At 41.2% G+C, this 18,802-nt stretch overlaps 1 protein-coding gene across 2 annotated transcripts in view; it reads left to right on the forward strand.

Moving 5' to 3' along the window:
• The window catches only part of LOC311509179 (E3 ubiquitin-protein ligase Midline-1-like), a 39,796-nt gene extending 21,370 nt beyond the window's left edge, over nucleotides 1-18,426 (forward strand). For both annotated transcript variants that reach the window (XM_084574258.1, XM_084574259.1), the window contains 8 exons: nucleotides 1,679-1,774; nucleotides 7,591-7,698; nucleotides 9,148-9,296; nucleotides 10,249-10,376; nucleotides 11,407-11,550; nucleotides 15,076-15,237; nucleotides 15,355-15,562; nucleotides 15,649-18,426. In XM_084574258.1, the coding sequence (XP_084430384.1) occupies nucleotides 1,679-1,774; nucleotides 7,591-7,698; nucleotides 9,148-9,296; nucleotides 10,249-10,376; nucleotides 11,407-11,550; nucleotides 15,076-15,237; nucleotides 15,355-15,562; nucleotides 15,649-15,997 (1,344 nt within the window). In that variant the 3' untranslated portion in view covers nucleotides 15,998-18,426. The remainder of the gene's footprint in view (nucleotides 1-1,678; nucleotides 1,775-7,590; nucleotides 7,699-9,147; nucleotides 9,297-10,248; nucleotides 10,377-11,406; nucleotides 11,551-15,075; nucleotides 15,238-15,354; nucleotides 15,563-15,648) is intronic.
• Nucleotides 18,427-18,802: the final 376 nt, after the last annotated feature.

An 18,802-nucleotide genomic window follows, 5' to 3' on the forward strand; every position in this document is an offset into this window, starting at 1 on the left:
AAAGTGTTTTTCGGATGTGGACAGGCAGCAGAAAAGAATGATAGACAGACAGACAGAGATGGGGAGATAGATGGTATGGACACAGAAGGATGATTGCTAAACAGATACATAAGAGTTGGCCACATAGATACTGTAGATATGGGTTAACCCCTTTACGTCCAAATCTATCAACGAACACACATAAAGGATGCATTTACAGAACCAGGAATGCAACTTCTCACAGAGATATGGCTACAGACAGAATAATTCTTTAATTAACTACATTTTCCCAGTACATGTCCCAGTGGATTGTATACACTTTGCATTTAAGCTTTGTTAGTGTTTTCATTAATGCATGCATACATGCGACACACATGTGATGCAGCTCCTGACTTATCACTGCATTTCCCGTCCTCATCCTTTAAGAGGTTTAGTTATTTTTTTATCTTTGCCAAGAATGATAACGACCACAGCATCATATTCCCATTCCGGCAGACCTTTATGCTGCTGCTTTTGTGTGTCATCGCCGTATTAAGGCCATCCATTAAGCCCCTAGAGCTGATACAGTGCACGCACACATGCAAAAAAAACACACAAATCCTAGCATCTCTCTCTGTGCTTACTGTTGTTGATGCAATATAGCCTCTAGCCAGGACCTTTTTAATCCTCAATGTAACATCAGACACGCCGTTGTTTATGCTACTGCTAAAAATGTGGTTAAAGGTTAAGCAAATGTAACCTATCGAGCTAGTTGTATTTCTTACTTGGAATTAACAGAAGCAAAGGATTTACCTAAAATCCCCTGAATGGAAAACAGTGCTAGCAGTCGCGGCCTCTCTAATCTGAAGGACCTGCGCCGCATTTTGCAAGAAATTCACCAATTCTGAGCTTAAATTTATCAGGAAAACTGTTTAGAGAAATGAGAAAGTGGAGACGCAGCATCAGAGCAGCTTAAACACGCTCGGCTTGGCAATATTCTGATGGCCCTGGAAGTAAAAGCGACAGCTTGTGCCCCAGCAGATGTAGCATCAGAGCAGTAACAGAAAAAGAGAGAAAAGGGAGGGGGGGAAAAAAGAGGAGGAGCGTTAAGGGACATCACTGACGTGCTGTCACCTGTTTGCCGGTTCGTTAGCCGGGAGCGCTGCTGTGTGCTCTCATAGGGAAAGATTTTGATGCCTAATTTGCCGCTTGGCCGGGTTTGCGCATGGCTTGGTGCTCAGCAGAGTGGCTGTCCCAGTCACATCCTCTTTTAGAGTAGGATCCTCTGTCGGAGGCTCGGACGGGACAGGATGAGGCGGCAATACAGGGATGAGGGGTATCACCCACGCTCAGAGGTACGGGGTCACTGAATGCATCTTTTTAAAAAGGACAGATGCAAAAGCTCCTGGGGATTTCTTTGCAAAAGAAGAGTTGAAAGAATAATATTGCTTCTCATATCTCCACGGAGGAGTCAAACGGCATCGCTCATCTTTTCTTGTGTTTTCTAGAATTTGGCTTTTTTCCACTTGCTTTACAACTTTTTTTTGTTGTTGTTGTTTGCTGATGTGTGGTTTCTAAGCTTGTCTTACAAGCTTCAGAACCCGTCCGGGTGAAGCTCTGTTTCATTTTAACCTTTCACACCTCTGCTCTCCACATCCATTTCTTTGCATGGATGTCCTCTCTCACTTTCTTGATTGTCTTTTCTTTTTTTCTGCTGCAGCAAGCCCTGGACTCCAACCTGAGCAATTTGATCAAGAGGAACAATGAGCTGGAATCTCTTATGGGGAAACTGATCCAGACTTGTCAACATGTAGAGGTGAGTCCCAATGGCCCTGCATTGTAGCGTGTGTCTACAGAGTATCATTGATCTGGACTTGGTGAATGTATATTAGTACTGTGCATGAGCAATATAAAGCAATACAACTCCCTTCTTTAAAATATTTGTTTTAGACATTTGTCTTTCCTTTGACTTCTAAGAAGACATAGATCTGCATGTATTAGCTTAGCATTTAGCAGAACTTAGCAGCCAAACTAACTAAATAAAGACAAAATGAGGAAAATCCTTTGTTTTTTAGGCAAAAAAAATATTATAACCTATTGTTTTGATTATTAAATAATAACTTGAGTTAAGTCAACACAATGCTGCCATTTAAAAAAAAAAATTACACTGTAAATTTAATATTTTTGCTTTTTTGATTGTACATATTTTTGTGCATTTTTATAACGCAATCATCAATGAAAAATAAAGTTCTTATTTATTATTTTTTTTAAATAAAATGGGTAAAGATTTAATTGCACAACGTTAACTGCAGAGCTCTCACTCATTTTACATGTGATTTGTGTTCAATTGCATTTGCACTGATCTAACATCCCTATACAATATTTGATATCTTTAAAACTCGGCACTAACTTAGTCCTCATTTTACGAATATTTATTTGTGCAGGAACTGGGATAAGCATGCTTTTTTTTTTTTATTGCAACGTCTTGTTCAGTTTTAACACATTATTAGGACAATAACAAATTGTGTGAATGTCTGCATGTATTTAACTCTACTGAAGGAAATGCTGGGCTAAGTCTGTCAGTTCGTGTTCCCCTGGCACACTAAGAAGCTTTAAATAAAGCAATGCCACAGGGTTAAAAGGCAGGAACGTCTTAGTTTAGAAATAATGGAGAACAGCCTCCCTGCCTGGCAAGGCCTTTACAAACTGTAAGGAAAGAGGATTGTGATTTATTAAGGAGATTTAAATAGCTAAAGTCCTGTGTACACATTTTTTTCCGCATGGTTTTGTGTCACTGTCACGCACCGATTTATTTATTTTTTTTGTGGGATAAGCTTCAGGGCGATGTTTTGATGATGCAGGAAGTTTTGATCCTGTATCAATCCTGACAAAGGGACCAAAACAAGAAATCCTCAGCATTATCAATCGGAAATGAACAAATGAAGATAAAAAAATATTTTTTCTGTAGTGCATGTTCACAAATATACACTAAAATAGCCATAGGAGTGTGCAGTGTGAAAAGCCACGAGTAGGAGTTGGAAAATTCACCAAAAACAAAATGATGATAACGCGCCAAAAATACACAAGTCAGTAAAGTAAGCTGTCTGGTATGCTCATGACGAATATGACTGGGACAAGTGAGAAAAGGGTCACGCAGCAATATCGTCTGGCATGCTGTTAATGGGTCTGAATATTTCACATCAGATTAGGCTACTGCAAAGCTCTTCTGAAGATGGCTGCTGAAATTCTCTGACTTGCTTGAGACTCCAGATGTTGTATAGAGATAACCAGTGTTAAAAATAAGACAACACTCGTATCCAGTGCATCCGAGTCTCCATCTGTGCTCGACTGTTCCCGCAAAACAAACCATCTATGCACTCCGATTCCGCTGGCATCATGTTTTTGTTGTTAGAAACCATTTTGCCTCCTCTCTGCTGCCTTTTGTAGGCAGGAAAATAGGACGCCATCATGATTTAAGGATCCTGTTTGAGAGGGGTAATTTTAGGCGCTCTATTTGTTTGGTTCTTAAAATCCGATAGAGGAAGTGATTCCATGCAACAAAAACAAGAAAATACTAGGACGAGTGCTTTAGCCGGTGAAATCAAGTTTTGAAGGCAAGCCAGAAGCAATACCATTGATGTTTTTGGCATGACGATAGCTCTTAAAGTTCAGCTTCCTCTGGAAGTTTACAAAAGTTTGGATATCCCCCAGCCTTGAATTATTTGTGTATTTATGTGGTTAAATGAGTCACTTAATGTCCCTGCAGCATGCAGTCTGTCATAGTGATCATATGCTCCACAGGGCTCTGCCCAGAGTCATCAGATGCTCCAGATCTGTACATGGCACATCGAGTACTTTATGTGTGTGCCGACTACACTGTCTAGTTTAATTATCGTTTTTTTTTTTTTTTTTAATGTTTTGGGCTACACTGTCTTTTTCTGATTGCTTTTAAAGTGGAGTGTCCACAGCATGTGTGTAATAGATGACTCTTGCACTTCTACGCAGGCTCACGGGTGGTTGTTCCCCAGAGATGAGCAATATCGGAGCGTGTCACGTTTATTCACATCGAGTCCTTGACATGTACTGTAGCTATGCAGACTTTGAATGCAGACAGTGGTCAGGAAGCTGCAGACTATCCCACAGTGTCTGGCACACCACTGAATAGTTTGCTGCCTTCCTGACTCAAGCACGTAGTACAAGATTGTGGAGAATCTGGGAAGATGGGTGGAAGTTTACCAGCATATGTGAGTGCTTTTAGCCTTGATTAATTATGAGGGTGTGCATGATTAACAGTCTCATTACGCAGCCTCTGGGCTGGTTTGCATGCAGTGTGTATAGTACCTAAAGTTACAAGTTTTGCAGAGTCCATGCAGACTGTGGTCCTGCGAGCCCTACGGTCCCTTGTGCACGCAGATGCAGAAAACAAAAAGGAGAAGTTGGAGTAACTGGATTATTACATTTGTGAGCTAAAATTAGTGAGCTACTATTGGTCCATGGAAACCAATTAAACCCTCTTGAGATGATGATCTGAATGGTTTATATGCTCTCTTTAGGTCTGGTTGTGTGACTGCTACGGTCGGTCCTTCTCTAGCCGTCATCACGGGACACTTGGCTTGGCCAGTGCTTTATTCTTTTTCATTTTAAGCCATTTGCGTTTCATTTTAGCAACCGTGCATCCCTCTGTAGGGACAGAATCAAAAATGTTCTGTAGACTTGGGATTCTGCAGAAAAGTCAATTTCATTACTGCTGAAATGTTTCTTCTTCCAGCCTGTTTTTGGCGACATCTGTCTAATTCTTGATTAGAACATTTGCACATGGCACAACCCCTCCCCTTATATAGCGTTTAAGAGGGATTACTTATGTTAATGACTACACCATGCATGCCTCAAATTTATGAACAAGCAGGATTCATTATTCAGTACAACTGGGTAAAAGTTCTCTAGTTTTTTCCTTTTATCAGAGCCTAATGCTGCCCCAAATGCAACAACTTTCATTCTGGTTTCATTTCAGAATAGATGTTGTTTTTTGGAAACTATTCACCACCCAATGGGACATTAAACAGTGCATAAACAGCTGCTGGAAACTGAAAGAACATATATGCACGTTTTTCTCAATGTAAAATAAATCACCATTTTCCCCAGAGGTGTTAAAGAAACCAATTAGCAGTGCTAAAAAGACAGCTGCAGAAGCAATACCATGCAGCAGAGCAACACGGTTCAGCTCAGCGTGTCTCACATAAGCAGTGAATTGTAATCCAGGTGGCAAATAGTTCCTGTTGGCAACGTGATCCCTGAAAATCACATAAATACTGTTTAGGATATTGTGGAGGTCATTTCCAGCTCTGTGGAGGAAACGCAAATGGCTCCCTGTGATGTCATTATTAAAACACCTGTCAGCATAGATGTGTGTTCGTTAGAGAGAGAGAAGGAGAGTGTTTGTATGAATAACTCTGCAGTCTCTTGTTGGCTTGGTAACACTCGCAGCAGACTTCCCTTTCATTGCTCCCAGTGCTATCGCTTAGCTGCAGAAAGAAAACACTTTACAAGGTGCTGAAAGGCCCGCGAGGAAATGACCACAATGAGAAATTACACATTATGTTCGGACCTGCAGTCTCATAATTGGACTTGAACAACTTTTATAGCCTGCTCAGACTGAAAAGGTTCCAACTGCAAAGCAAAGGACCCTGAAGGCAGAACTACTTTGAATGTAACACTGTCAAAACACTATCAACTGCGCTTTTCCCAACACCCTCCAGCTAAACGAAGTCATTTTTATTTAGCTTAAATGTCATCAGTAGGATTTTAGTCAAATAGTTGTTTGTTCCACTGCCACTTAAACTAAGAATACTTCTTTTTAAAAACTAGTCAAACAGTCAGGACAGGACTGTGCATTCTCCTCATTTCCACAGTACATACAATCTCTTGTGTTTTGTCGACATTGTCTTTACTTATTGTTTGTTCCACAAACCCCCAAAAACGTCCATAATGCCTTCTTATTTCACTAAATTAAGAAATATTCCATGTCATACTGGCTCTGCATGTCATCCTAAATAAAGAAGATACTTAACATGTGGCGACCACAAATAAAGAAACCCAACACGTAATCCAGGATTTATGGGAAACACTGTGTTGCAACACTGAACTATAAACACCTTAATGCCTGGATGTAAACATTAAAATTAGAACAAGTGCTATCCGGTGCCATTTGAACTCATTTCAGATTGTATCAAAGTACCATAATGAACAGACTTGAGAGAGGAATCAGAAACCAAAATAAGCAATATGCTCAACTATTTACCATTTACAATGTTGTAGCACTGTCAGAACACATGCAGGTCTGCTTCTATTGAACGTCCCATGAGACAAGTTAGCAGATCCTGCATTATCATGTATCTACCTGCACATTAACAACTTTGTACATGCTTACATATAATATATAGAACTTTCAAATATAAGCTTAGATCAGCCCATATCATCTATACATAGTTTCCATGCTGTCAGAACAGCATGGAAACTATGTATAGATGATATGGGCTGAAATAATCAAATAAAATTGCTGCTATACGTATGAGGGCTTATCCTTGGCTGTGTCCACAACCACTCCTTTGTTCACTCATTCACCGTTACTATTAATACACCAATGTTGTCATTACTATCTTCTATTTTCAGCTGTAGCATTTCACAGTAGGTGCAAGAGCAAACCTTAAATGGCTTTGTTTTTGGTTTGCATTTGCACTGCCAATAGGAACACTGAAGTGACGGTTGGTATAGCAACATCACTTAGTTTTTCATAACATACAACACCATTGCATGCAGGCTTGATGAAGCCCGGACTTTACTTTTGGTCCATTACTTCAGCAGCAAAAAAACCCAAACAAAAACCATAAAGTCAAAGTGCTCGAAAATGCAAGAACTATGATTTCATCCAACACAAGTTCCATGATTGTTCCCAGTCCCTGCAATGCGGACACAAACTAAAGGATTTATTTCCTCCAGCAGTTATAAGAGCTAGGAAAAAAGGTCCTGCAGTTTGAAAGCACCCAAGGTAACTTTTCAATCAATGATGCATCGACCTGTAACCATAACCACATACATCAGGAAAAGTTCCTCTTGCGCTGGGAAGGTATCTACCCATCTCCAACAGTTATAATAGCTAAGAAAAACTCCCTGCTTCCCCTAAAGGTAACTTTTAAATCAATGACAATCAATTCATTTGCAGGACTGTTAGCGGAAAGTGTTTGGATACTCCTTCACAAAGTCCCACAATGGACTGAAAAAGGACCACAAATAGAAAATGTTGGTTATAAAATACAGCACACTCTTTAAATAAGGAGTGATTTCATGACTCTTGTTCTTCAGCATGTTGCTGAGTGCACGTCTTCTCTCTAACAGCCACAGTGCTTCCTGCTTATTTTACTTGTCACTCAGGCCTAAAGCCAGCAGGAGGCAAAACAGCTGAATATGCTTCATCCTTGCTTCAAGACAGAAGGGGCTGACTGATGAATGAAAATAACTTCCTGTCCCCTCGGTCGACATGATGTACAGCCACTAAACACACATCCCTCCATACCATCCCTCCCACACCCTTCATCAATCTCTTTGTTTATCTAATACTCTTGAATTGCTTCTCAGGTGAATGCGTCCCGCCAAGAGGGCAAGCTCCTGGAGGAGTGTGATGTCCTCATTGACATTATTCAACAGAGGAGGCAGATCATTGGCAGCAAGATCAAGGAGGGGAAGGTGAGGTTAACGCTCAGAGGAGTGTGATACCATTCCTTCTGCTGTTTTTACAACCATCTTTCACTATTCTCTTACTTTGTCTCACATTTGCAAGGTCCTGAATCCTGCATTTTGTAGCCCATTTATGAGCCACCTTGTCAAGCATAATGTATAACCTTTCTGGTGTTTAGTACCAACTGTCTACAACTATAATTCCCATATTCTGTCAGTGTGTTATGTGTGGTACAAGTCACGATCTGGACGACCAAAGCTTCAAATTGCCTCCCACCTACTTCATTAATCACGGTTTAAACACACTGACATCACTTCAAGATAACATCCGAGCTCCTTTTCCGTCCTCTGCCGTACTTCACCACAGCCACTCGCCCCGATCCTTACACTGCCAGCAGAAGGCAAACTGCTCAGATGACTGAAATGCAAACAAATTCGGAACAGACGGGAAAAACAGCCTCACCGGCCAATAGCAGATCCCAGAGCATATGGGAGGGCGCGTTTCCTTGCACTCTAAACCCGGATGATTTTTTTAAGCTCCGTCTAATGAGACTTGGAATACAGTAGGGATTTTTTTTCAACCATATAATGGAGGATTTCAGCTGTTAGGATTGGATCAGAGATATTTAGGACAAGAGACTTCCGCAAATTGCTTTTTGGTGGAGTGCAAGTTTATGATTGGAAACCACTAAAAAGTCTCTTTCTCTTCTTCTCTAATAATAGGTGCTGCATCCTTCTTTTTGTCAATAACTTCTGAATCCACTGAAAATAACCATTTTTAATGGATTTCAATGAGGATTACACTGTTTTGGGTTCTTCTCAAGCCAAACTGCTGATGAAATGTCCTTTAACCGTTAATCCAACCCCTGACCTAAATCTGTCTCCTTTAAAATCTTTGCTCATAGGGAGAGGGGGATGAAACTGAGAGGCAAATAGAATCCCAGATTTGACTGCGTTAGAATCATTGACATGCCTGAAAATATTAGCTGGGGAGTGAGAAGATTAACATCTTAATCGCTTGGCTACTCCTTCGATAGACTTTGTACGAAGCTTAGTTGTACAATTTCACCCATAGTTTGTTTTTCCAGTCTACAATACGGAAGAAAATGTAGTCTTGAATTGTCCTTTTCATTTAGCTTCACGGTTTCAAAAGAGCTAGTTACTAAAGCCAAAACGAATGAACTGCCCTTTGCTATAATTTACCTTCTCTGATGTTCATACAAAGGAATAGATGACTGTCTTCATCAGTCAACCCGAGATTTGACCTTTTCATGGATAAGCGACTTAAAAATCTTATCATCCGTCCTCGTAGCCTATGTTTTTGGGTCATTTCCTGGCGTCAGCTCTGAATATGGTCTCATCCCTAATGATGTGCAACACCTTCAGCTCGATGACGACATTGCTTTGCTTTTGTTGTTTGATTCATCATAACAGCCAAGTTCTGCATTTTTTTTCCAGACGCATCGGCTTCGGAAGCTCGCTCAGCAGATCTCCAACTGCAAGCAGTGCATAGAGAGGTCCTCGGCCCTCATCACACAGGCTGATCAGACCCTGAAAGAGACCGATCACGCTCGCTTCCTGCAGACGGCCAAGTGCATCAACGAGAGGTCAGGAAAGCACACTCGGCGACCACACATGCTCAAAACAAAATCGTTCCGCGAAGAAAACCAAGATCTCGCTCAAGTGAAAGGTTGAAGAGCTCGCACAGAATGCAGAGTTTGAAAACTTTGTGTACTTCACAACAGCCAAGACACGATAAGAGGCATTTCATCTTTTATTTAGTCTTATTCCACTTGCTGCTTTCAAGCTTTCTGACTAATTGATCTGGCAAATGAGAGCAAAACTAGTATCCAATATGTGCGTTCTCAAGAGGCAAAAAAAGAGATACAAAAATAAACCATTATCCTTCAGACAAAAGTACTGTTTCAATTAGAAGACAATCTGACACAACAAAATGACTACCAGCAACAAAGGCCGACTGTGGCATCACCTCGTATCCCCTGTGTCTGGACCAAAAAGTTGCACTTGAACACACGGCAAAGGCTGCACCCAACGGCCAGCTGGCGTTTTGTGGGTGCATGAAAGGAAATACGCCTTCATATGAGCAGGTGGCAGCAGTCTGAACTGGTCAGCTTCTCATGAATCATGCTGATCAGTTATATGCGTTAGGCTGACGCAGACCCTCGCGCCATAACTGACGTGCACCAGTTACAGAAATGTAACTGCACGCAGTGGTGACGCAGACCGCAAGAGCTATGATTGGTCCGCTTGGTTGTTGCGTATTTCCGCTTTAGTATTTCTGGCTGCTTATCTCCGCAATTGATTGTTTTGGATCAATACAGATCGAGGAAAGGTTCACTGAGGAGGTTCGGAGATACAAAGATATGTGTGACTTGTTTTCGGCAAAAGTTTCAGTCGCCATTGTTGAAAGTGAAGCAGGAAGTATAAACAAAATTTAACCCAACCGGCAAAAAACTTGGATGGCATGTCCATACCCTGGTGTCGTCTCTGGTCATGCAGAAAAGACAATCAATTCTAACACTTTTGGCAATGATCTAGGGTTTCCATGGCAACCGCATCAACCCAAGTGCTGATCCCGGAGATACACCTGACGGACACCTTTGACAGCTTTGCCCTGGACTTCACCAGAGAGAAGAAGCTGCTGGAGAATCTGGATTACCTCACAGGTAAGACCTTTATGTTTTATCAGTGTCCTTCTGTTTTAAAAGCAGGACTTGCTTGTGAAGTCCTTTTCGCTGTGTCTACAGTCCAGCCCTTTGATTCTATGATACAGCTTCTCACTGTGAAACCCAAACATTGCCTCTAATTAACATTCTATTGAGGCTCTAAATTCAGATTTAAAAAAAAAAAAATAATCTTTAGACATCTTTGCTGTCTTCAAGCACTTCGTTTGAAGGACCAGACCCCAGCCTATTAACTCCTAAATTAATTTTCACCATTCATTTACGATGTCCAATTTGCCATCAAAATGTCACAGTGCGAGCCATGAGCGCGCCGGGCACAAAAACAAGTTCATCGTGTTCAGTTTTGAAGGTCTGTGAAAATGGCTGGCTCCTATTTACTCTCTGCGATGCATGAGGGCTTCGCTGGAGGGCCTTTTCACTAAGTGAATCAGGCTGAATCACTCCACTATGTGCAGCCACTCATGACAGAAGGCTCGGGAGAGGGAGCGAGTGACAGACACAGAAAGAGATAGGAAGTGGCTTTACAATCAATTTAAGCTGTGCTGTTGTGTCTTTGTTTCTTTACCTCAGTCCACTTCCTTTCTACTAAAGGCCTCATGGAATACTTTTATGTATTCTTCTGTACAACAAAAACAAGTAGGCCAATGAATCAATACATGAGCTTATGTGGTTATGTAATGATTTTATTTTTACACGCTAAAAGGGTTGTGATATTTACCCTTCCTGCTGTGTTAATGTGAACAACTTCTTATCTGAATATTTTATTATTTCTCTCCCGTATTGCTCTCAATGCTCAAACTACCACTCTACTGGAAAGAACCTCTTCAATCCTGTGTGTAATGAAGCCTGGCAACTCATAAACAGAACCAAAGGTTAATTAGGGATACTGTTGTTGTTACGACCTACAACCTTAGAGTGTGCCACCACTTTGGAGATTAAATTTACAGCTAGAAGCAAACAGTATTATAGCACTGAGGCCAGAAATTATATTGATTTTCCTCCTTCTTCGCAGCTCCAAGTGCTCCGTGCATAAGAGAGGAGTTGTGCACAGCTTCCTATGACACCATCACCGTCCACTGGACGTCTGATGATGAATTCACAGTCGTGTCCTATGAGCTCCAGTATGCTATCTTCACCGCACAGTCCAACATTGCAAGTAAGTATATCTAAACAATACAAATTGTTTCTAGGCATTTCACAGTACCCCTAGCCCAAGATCCCCCAAGCGATCACTTTGGCAACAGTGGCAAAGAAAATGTCCCATTTAACAGGAAGAAACTTTGAGCAGCTCTTTTGAGGAGCCTCTTCTACCTGAGGCCGGGTAGGTAGAAAGACACAAAGGAAGCAGATGAGCGAAGAGAATGGAGAAGAGAGAAGAAAAATAAAAAGAGAGCAGATTAATTCAACATACATAAAGCTTAATACTTCCTGTAAATGGCACAAAGACTCCTGGAATCAGATTGGAACATAATGGAGTTTTTGGAAACAGAATAAAAGGATCTTGACACAATAGAGGACACGGTCCAGTCAAGCCAATTTTCCAGTCTTCGAAATTAGTTCCAGCGGCCGCTTTCAAGGATACAGCCACAATGGAGGACACTGGAGTTTTTCAAGAAATTTAGGGGCATTAGCAACATTAGAAGATTCAGATGCACTTTTTTTAAGCAAGAGCTTTTCAAACTGTGCAACGCTACTCCCCAGAGAGGTATGTGAATGTTGAAGGGGGCTGTTCACCAACACGTTAAGGAGTTGGAGCTGTTGCAGCTGCTGTGGCACACAGCTCATGGAAGCAATTAAGGTACTTTAAGACCCTCAGCATCCAATTAGCGCAATTTGCAAAAATAGCAACCCTTCCAGGAGTCGTAACTAGTGGCGGAAGAAGCACTCTGCCTTGTATTACAAGCAAAATGTGATTCAAGTGTATGAAAGTTATACTATAAGACTATTATTGATGATGCATTAATATGCAAGCAGCATTCAAATATGGTTCTGACTGAGCCCTAAAGAAAAGTGGTACCTGGTCAAAATGTATGGCAGAAACTGTGGAAGAAATATGCAGATTTATTTTTTTGTAGACCTCAAATCTGCACCGACAATTATGCTGCTCTACTGGTGGCCACTAGCTCCCCTAAGGCAGCTGGAAGGTGATGGGTTTTTACAAAACCTAAAAGTGGAACCTCCTGAAGTGAAGCCTCTGGCCTTTATGCCACTATCGCCCTCAGATGTTGTCGCTCATCAAATGACTGTAGCTTGGCAAGGATGAAAGGTGGGGATAAGATTTGACAATAGTGGATCCACATTGTGTGTGCAGCACTCAGGAAAAGATTAGACTTCAGTGGAAGTGCAGAGTTCTATACATGCAAAACGTTTGAGGTTTAAGTGGCGCTGAAGGAGTGAGGAGTCGTATCGGGCGAGGTGACAGCAAGAAAATGAATCGGCATCTGCCACGTGTCACACTCGTTGACACAGTGTCTTGCAGACATACAGTATAGGCACACGCAGGCACAGATACACTAAAAAATACACACAAGACTCACAAAATCATGAGCACACTCGAGTGAGCAACAACTACAAGGGAAAAAATGAGGTCAGGGCATCTGAAGAGGAGCTCCCCTGCTCTCTTTCAATCAAACTGCTTTGTTTTGTCTTTCATTTATTTTTCTGAAGCCTTTTTTTAATCTAATACAATCACCTAACAGCACAGATTTGCTACCTTCCTTTATTCCTCTTCATTTTGGCTGTATACCTACACTCCCCACCCCATCCTCCGAAGGTTACACCTTTGCCACTGCCTTGTCATCACTTTGCAGTCTAAAGCATGTTTAGAACTGACAGCTCTTAACCTAATGTGACACTTCATTTCCTTCTTGCTTTTGCATTCCTGTCTCTCCCTGTTCAATAACACGCTGTGATTTCTCTTTCCTCCTGCTATCACATCCGGCAATGTCAAAGGTGTTGCTGTTGGAGACAATTCCCCCTGGAGCAATTCAGATAAATCAGTATGCAAGAACGGGGAGGCTTGTAATGTTAATGCAATCAAAACATAAAGACAACATCCGTAACTCCTGTGCATAGTGCACGGCCTTTTAAATCGACTCTTCCTGAGGGAAATGTATATGATGATAGTGGAAGACAAACTGTCTTTCTTATCTGCCTTTAGTCTTTGATATGCATGGCACTGCAGGATTCTTCATAATTTTAATTAATGTTCTCAGTTAAAGTCTTATGGTATATTCCTGTAGGAGTAGTTACTTTAATATTAGCAATTACCTCAAGCTACACGGCTTGTGAATACCAATGTCCTCATCTGACTCTTGGCTTACCTAACGTAGTAATTCTTTAAGATTTTCATTAAAGATTTTTTTTTTTTCCCCTGTAAAACACAGGTCTGACAATTTAAAACTTATAGGAAATATTACAGTCATAATTTCAGTCATTTTATTACTATTATTATTTTAATAATTTATTTATAATGTAAATCTTTGCTTTGACAAATAGGTTTTAGCTTTAGCTAGCTAACAGCAAGTCTCACCAAGTGGTGGCGGCTAGCTCACCGGCTAGCTTTCACTTGCCATATTATAGTCAGGCAAATATTCATATTTCATAATAATAAGTGCTAAAACCAGAAACTACACTACAAAGAAGGATTTGGGACTAGCAAGGCACTACAAGATAAACCTTAAGTAGCCTATGCAACATCAACATCAAGTCAGCAACTTTTTTGCCAGCTTTCCTTGTCATTAACTTTTTTCTTTTACTCCTGAATAACATTGGCCATCCTGTGACAATGTAATGTTCCGCTGTGGATGTTACTTAGACATGTACCACCCACCTAGACCAGACCAGGCACCCCCAACCATATAGCAATGACACTCCTTGATGGCAGCAGCCATCCCCAGCAGAATGCAGCCTGACACAGACACACACAAAAACGGTTTAGGAACAACTAAAAACAAAACATGAAGAACAGCACAAGGTGTTGACCTGGCCTCCAAATTCACTAGATCCCAAACTGATCAAGTATTAGCATACAACAGGAATTTTTTTTCCTTTGCCTCTCAGCTAAAGTGGCAGGTCTTAAGGTGGTGACTGTGACGGTGTAACATTATGGCTGTTCCTTTTTAGCAGTTTCCATTTTGTAGGTTCCTCAGGCAAACAAACCCCTGACATGGAGTAAAAATGTACTCCCACATACACACAAGCATGCCTTAGGAGGTGGTGCAGCAGTGCTCAAGTGTCATTAAATAAAAAAAACATACTGAAGGCACACTCAGCAGAGAGAGCACGGTGCAGCTATGAAGTCAACAAGGTGTGAATAGTTTCCTCTTGTGCCTTTTCACACCATCTCACCTGTTCCTGCTGCTACAGGCTCATACACGACTAGGTATTTAGTGTACTGTCCTTTCACACTACATCACTCCTCTCCAGACAACTAGAGTAAATAGTTTTCCTCCCTTTGTGTTGTTGTTTTTGGCTTAAAATGCCTGCAGGTATAGTTCCATACATTTTTCAATAGACTTCTTTCTTATCTGTTCCAGACTTTGTCCTTTTATTGAGGAGGACATTTAATATGTGCGTTAAATAACTGAACTATCTAAATTAAGTAATGAATTGTTTATTGAATCTTCCGTCTTCTGTGCCTATTTTTCCTCATTTTGCCCTCCTTTCCCTCTCCACCCAGGCCTGTGTAACTCATTGGATAGTTGGATGATTGTTCCCAACATCAAGCAGAACCACTACACCGTTCACGGTCTGCAGAGCGGCACCAAGTATATCTTTGTCGTCAAGGCCATTAACCAAGCAGGGAGCAGGAGCAGTGAACCAGGGACACTGAAGACCAATAGTAAGAGAATAAAGCCTAAAATTAAACTGTGTTTTTTTCCTGCCTGCAAAAAATGAATTTTATAAACTGCCTATTACAGATCTTTAACATCCCCATTTATTTTTCTTTTACAACCAGGCCAGCCGTTCAAGCTGGACCCCAAATCTGCTCATAAGAAGCTGAAGGTGTCCCATGATAACCTGACGGTGGAGCGGGATGAAACCACGTCAAAGAAAGGCCACAGCCAGGATCGGTTCTCCAGCCAGAGCAGCTATGGCGTGGTGGGAAATGTCTACATTGACAGCGGGCGGCACTACTGGGAGGCTCTGATTGGAGGGAGCACATGGTGAGAGCCATAAATGTTTAGTTAAGCAAAGGTTTGTTCATGTGAGCAAAGGTTCAAGGTTTTTTGCTTTCCACCTGTATTAACAGGTACGCTGTAGGCATTGCCTACAAATCAGCCCCCAAGCACGAGTGGATCGGCAAGAACTCGGCCTCTTGGGTACTTTGCCGCTGCAACAACTCCTGGGTGGTTCGGCACAACAGCAAGGAGCTGGCCATCGAGCCCTCGCCCCACCTGCGTCGTGTAGGAGTCCTGTTGGATTACGACGCTGGGTACCTGACCTTCTACGATGCCGTGGGCTCCCAGCATCTGCACACCTTTCACGTCTCCTTCGTCCAGCCCGTGTGTCCCGTATTCAACGTGTGGAATAAGTGTCTGACGATCCTCTCTGGTCTACCTATCCCTGACCACCTAGAGGGCCTGGAGCCCGACAACTGAAAGCCAGACAAGAATGAATTGGCACAAACTTATTGACTTAAAGCTGCACTGGGCAAGAGTTGAGAAAACCTTTGGATAGAAAGCCACAAGAGTGATCCATCTTCTTTAAGTCATTCAAACCTGCTCTATTTAATCAAGCCAGAAGCAAAACAGTGAAATATAAACTGTTTCTTCTCTAACAGCATCTAGAGAACTCTGTAGAAAAAAATAAGCTGGATTCACCATGCACCACAGTCCTGTCATTTTCCATGTATCACCTAGATCAGCACTATGTGAGAACTGAAGTCTCCAAATCACTTGGACCAGACATTAGCTCAGACTTTGTCCTTCCAGTTACATGGTACAGAGTCTAAGGTCCGACTGAGCAACATGTACAGAGCAAGGCTGTTTTCTGCTTGCCTGTACATGTCCAAATATATTTACTATTGAAAACAATGCAACAACAGTCATCATCATAAGTCGTCCTCCTCAACACTCTATCCAGGCGCCGCCCTTCGCCCAATCAAAGCAGAGGTGCTTGTATATGTTATATGTTCTTTCCCCATTCAGTTTTCTTATTTACATGCCATCACTGAGAGGTATAACTATGAGTATTCCAGTGATTTTACTTTCTGGCTAAAACTAGCATTTGTCCAAAGTTACCTAGTGCAGCTTTAATGTGCAAACAAAACAAACAAAAAAAAAAGAGGCAGGCCTGGGGTGACATTTTGTCAAGCTTCTCAAATTTGATTTTCAGTTCATTATAATTTTACGAAGCAAATACGATGCTGGCTAATGACGAGGTGAGTCCAGGACAAATGGATGACGCTGGGCTTGAAATTCCTGCTCTGAGGCACTTTGAGCTACAATGGGCATATTTGTCCCATGGCTACGAGGAAACAAGCCACAAATCAATTTCTAATTTTCTTGCTCTTCACCTTATCAGATGTAGCACTTTGAAAATCCCCGGAAGTACACACACGGCGTGCACACACAAAAGCAGGAACACCTTAATCAGTCTTTTTCTGAATAGAACCAGATGTATATTTTGTAAATTCATTACATCCCATTCCCCTTATCTTTCCCCATTCATTGAAAAGGAACCAAAGTAGCCATCGCTGATCAGATTAATTTTACTCTAAGATAATAAATGCTGAATTATTTTTTAAAAAGTGACGAGAGAGGAAATAGAATAGAGATAATATTAAATGCAGGATTCCCTTAAATGTAGACCTTGTTTTTGCACATTGTCCATATTTTATTCATGGTTTAGCAGCCTGAAACTTATTTTGGTGCAATTAACATGCTTTCTTATTGGGGAAGTGTCATGTTCTGTTTGAGTTATTGTGTTATTTTTCTTTTCATTTCTTGTCAGTCAAGTCCCGACATCATGAATTCATGTGATACATGATATGTGCGTTGTGTTGCGGCTGCAGCCCCAGGACATTATTGAAAATAAATTGCACAACATGTGTGTAATTTCTCACTTTTCTGCAAAATTCGCATACGGACGTTTAGCGCAACACATCTGTGCTGTAGTGCATATACGACAAAATCATTTGTTTGCTTTTAACGAAGAATGATATATTTGCAAAATGTTCTATTTTACATGTCATGTTTACACGTGGGTCGTACTTCATAAATCTGCATCTTTCTGAAAATGTTCTTTTTCAGTTTCTTTCACTTCACTTTATCAAGACAACACGCCCATGCAAAGGGGGCTGTCCTCAGACGTGTTGCACAATGATGATGTCAGTCGTGTGCACCTCATAATTCACCTCCTTCAGTGGCTGAATCTTTATTTGGATTTTCCCCATGTAAAGGGACAAAACAGCCACTGACACCGTTAAACTAAACTTCTCAAAGGGACACAGTGAAGCCTGTACTCTATAGTTTAGATTTGTTCGTAATGTAATGATTTAACTGTGACAAAAAATGCCGTTTCTCAGTGTAAATATAAAGATTTGGTTGCAGTTCTTGATGAGATTTGGTTCGACACCTTAAAGTACGGAGAACAACCGACCTGTTTCTTCTATTCTGTGTTTCCTTGGCAGTGCATTGAACTGTGCGTTTCATTGTATCCGATACAAATATATAGTGCTTAATTTAATGTTTCCATTTTATGACCATGTTGTTCTGTCTGTGTGGATGTTTTTATGGAAAACAGGATATGAGTGCTTGCACCGTCGCTGTCCGAGATAAGTCTATGAGAAGGTGAAAAATAAACATTGGTCCTTTTCACATTAAAGTGTGCTTCTTCTTCTTTTTAAAAAAAAAAAAAAAAAAAGTAATATACAAGCGCATGAGAATGTCAAGAGCCGATTTCATAACATAGGTGAAATGTCACGAGACATTTCTTATGAACACAGACTCAAGCAGTCCCAAATTTAATAAATTTAGACTTTGGCATTTTAGTCTGAGTAAAGTTACTGCTGCCCTTCAAGATGGTTCTGCACTCACCGTGAGGAACAAAAGCCAGGCTTTTAAAGCTGCTATAATCAATATTTTTACATCAACAATATACCTCGGTACTACCTCATACTATAGGAACAGATGCTGCACAAGTCATTAAAGAACTCCCCAGACATCTCCCTCCACATGATGAATCTTTTAAGCAAGTGCTAATGTCAGAGCTCCTCTGCAAGTTCAGACCTCAACTTTCCGAGTTCACTTGGCTTTATGAGTTTCCTGCTGGAGAGGAAGTTGTCGAGTTTATCAAGCGAACTTCCCGTGGACATCGGGGGCTCTTCCTGATTTTCCAGGAGCAATTGTTTTTAAGACGCCGGGGGTTCGGCGGGGTTCCATCGCTAGACGGCTAGTCTGTGG

This window comes from Chelon labrosus (assembly GCF_963514085.1).
Source record: "Chelon labrosus genome assembly, chromosome: 24".
Lineage (NCBI taxonomy): Eukaryota > Metazoa > Chordata > Actinopteri > Mugiliformes > Mugilidae > Chelon > Chelon labrosus.